The sequence below is a fragment of the Myotis davidii genome, unplaced genomic scaffold (assembly GCF_000327345.1).
Source record: "Myotis davidii unplaced genomic scaffold, ASM32734v1 scaffold415, whole genome shotgun sequence".
NCBI lineage: Eukaryota > Metazoa > Chordata > Mammalia > Chiroptera > Vespertilionidae > Myotis > Myotis davidii.
The window spans coordinates 5,024,737-5,027,361 of record NW_006287951.1 but is presented as its reverse complement, the minus strand read 5'-3'; the positions used below and the strand labels follow the sequence as shown (position 1 = coordinate 5,027,361).

Genomic DNA, 2,625 nt, shown 5'->3' with positions numbered 1-2,625 from the left:
CTTCTCCGGGATCTTGGGCTCGAGTTTCTCCCGGACCTTGTTCTCCATAATTAAGCTCAGGTAGGGCCAGATCTGGGAGATGATCTGTGGGGACAGGAAGAGGCCCTCAGTGGTCAGGTCTGTGTCCCCCACCCCAGACCCTCGGCTGCCCGAATGACGCTTTCAGGCCTGTCTGGTCTAATCCCAGCCCGCACTAAAAATCTAACTTGAAGTTTCACTTCCAAAATTTAACAAAATTTTATTTTTTAAAATTCTATTTTAAATATATGCATATAAGGGCCCCGGAATCCTTACTCTGCACTGCCCATCTGCCTGCCCGCCCATCTGCCTACCCAGCCGCCGTCTGTGCGCCGCACAGCGGGTAACAGCACTGGTTCTCACTCTGGTGTAGGCAGCAGGCCCCCGCGATCTGGTGCTGTTTGCAGAACCCCCCCGTGAGACACACAGTCATGCGCCACACCCAGTGATGTGAAGCCCTTTGGTCCTGTGCTAACACATAAATGCTCTGAATCCTCACTGTGGGATAGGTGAGTAGCAGCTGGCTAGAAGTTTAAGGAAAAAAGATCACAGAAGAGAATCAAATTGTTTCCTGTGGATTTAGGCTTTTTCTAGCCATCAGAACAGGCTGCCTTCTCCGGCAGATCTCTATGCAGAATGACCCATGGCTGGTGTGGGCACCCCGTGCAGGGCCGGGGAGGGGAAGGCAGCAGAGACGGGCCTGATGCCCGGAGAGGGTGATCAGAGAGGAGCAGCGGAGGGAGGGCCAGGCAGCCATAGGCTCCGCAGGCAAAGATGTCTTCCTCTTCCTTCTCTCAGGCTGGGGCCTCCGTTTACAGATGCGCCTCCCCAGCCTGGAGGCGGGAGGCTCGTCCCCCCCTCTCTCAGGGGCTTCTCTGGGGGCTGGTCCCATCCTCCTGTTTCGCTGCTTTGTCATTTGCCAAGTGCCTCTGGAGCACTAAGCTCTTTGGGACACACTTGGTGCCCGAGTGTGTGGTTCGTCTACGTGACTGTTTCCCATCCGGGAGCCTTACTCCTCTGGTCTGTGTGTGTTGATGCAAGAAGATACCTCGCATGCGGGGCCTGTGGACCCCCCAAGCACACAGAAACACACTACCGGGGGGCACAGGACACGGTTTGTCCCAGAGGCCCTGGGCCCACAGAAATTAGTTAATTTACAGAAATTAATCTGCAGAAATCTGTTCCCTCCTCCTAAAGCAGCAAACTACTTCCTCCAAATTTTACCAAGAGGCCGAGAATAGTGTTTTTTTTTTAAATATTTTTATTGATTTCAGAGAGGAAGGGAGAGAGAGAGAGAGAGAGAGAGAGAGAGGGCGGAGAACTCGGCAAAGACATTGGGGTAATATGAGAATGGCAGCCTTAGATCAAAAACAATCGGGCCCTACGTGGTTTGGCTCAGTGGACAGAGCGTCAGCCTGAACCAAAGGGTTTCTGGTTCGACTCCAGTCAAGGGTATGTACCTCGGTTGCAGGCTCCTCCCTGGCCTGGTCGGGGCGTGTGCAGGAGGCAACCAATCAATGTGTTTCTCTCACATTGATGTTTCTTTTTGTCTTTCCCTCTCTCTTCCTCTCTCCCTAAAAATCAAGGGAAAAATATCCTCAGGTGAGGATTAACAAAAACCACAATGAGGAAATCCTTTTTTATATTTAACCCAAGTCATTCCTGTCCAGAACAGAGGCGAGGTTCGTGTTAAAGTCTCAAGGGGGACTGCACGCGCCTTCACATATAGGGACAGCTTTGGGCAGGTCAGGGAGGAACAGTCTGATTTCTCACTGTAAGGGGAGGGGGCCTCAGAGCCCACCCTGGGCACCTGCAGCCGAGCCCACAGGCGCTCCCTGCGACCCTGCAGCAGTCACACCTGTGATGACAGCCAGCCCGGCACCCGGCACTCATGATGCGCCAGGCACTGTGGTGCATTAATCGCCTCACTAATCCTCGCACCGAGCGCACGGGCAGGGACCATAATCACTCCACTGCACAGAGGAGGGAGCCAGCTCTGAGGCGTTGGGCAACCTGCCGGAGCTCGCCCGGCCAGTGCTGGCGGATCTGGGCTGGGAACCGGCCAAAGCCAGAGGCAGCTGCACAATCAGCCCCCTCCTCTCCTGGGAAGCTTCTCTGGACTGGAGGCTGCACTTTTCCGTCTGCTCTGTATTTCCTAACTTTCCCGCTGCACGCATGCATGACTGACACAGGGAAAAGCATGGTTTTTCAAAGAAAAGCAAGTCGTTGGTGACGAGAAGAACCGGGAGGGAGGTAAGGGCTAAGGGGAGAGACCGGAGAAGACCACCACCCCTGGGGCAGGCAGAGCCTGGGCCCACATGCTGCCCGCCCCTCCCCACCCCGCCCCATCCCTGCAGGTGACTCAGCAGAGGGCAGGGGCGGCCCTGGAGAGAGGTCAGTCCCACGCACGGTGCCCTGGCCTTACCTTGTTGGCCCACTCGACCCGCTCCACGTCTGGGAAGTGGATCTAGAAAAAAGAAGGCCCGAGGGGAAGTTAGACTGGAGGCCTGCACGCTCCTGGAACCGGACAGGCTGCCTGGGCAGGTCCCCTCCCTCCCGCGGGCGCCTGGCCAGCGACTCAGCCGGCCCTGCCCTCAAGGAGCAGCC

General features: G+C 56.2%; 1 protein-coding gene across 1 annotated transcript in view; it reads right to left on the bottom strand.

Annotated features, from left to right (window-relative positions):
• The window catches only part of ESYT3 (extended synaptotagmin like protein 3), a gene marked incomplete at its 5' end in the record, with an annotated part of 41,542 nt that overhangs the window by 26,056 nt on the left and 12,861 nt on the right, over positions 1-2,625 (bottom strand). The window contains 2 exons of the mRNA XM_015561360.1: positions 1-84; positions 2,444-2,485. Of these exons, the coding sequence (XP_015416846.1) occupies positions 1-84; positions 2,444-2,485 (126 nt within the window). The remainder of the gene's footprint in view (positions 85-2,443; positions 2,486-2,625) is intronic.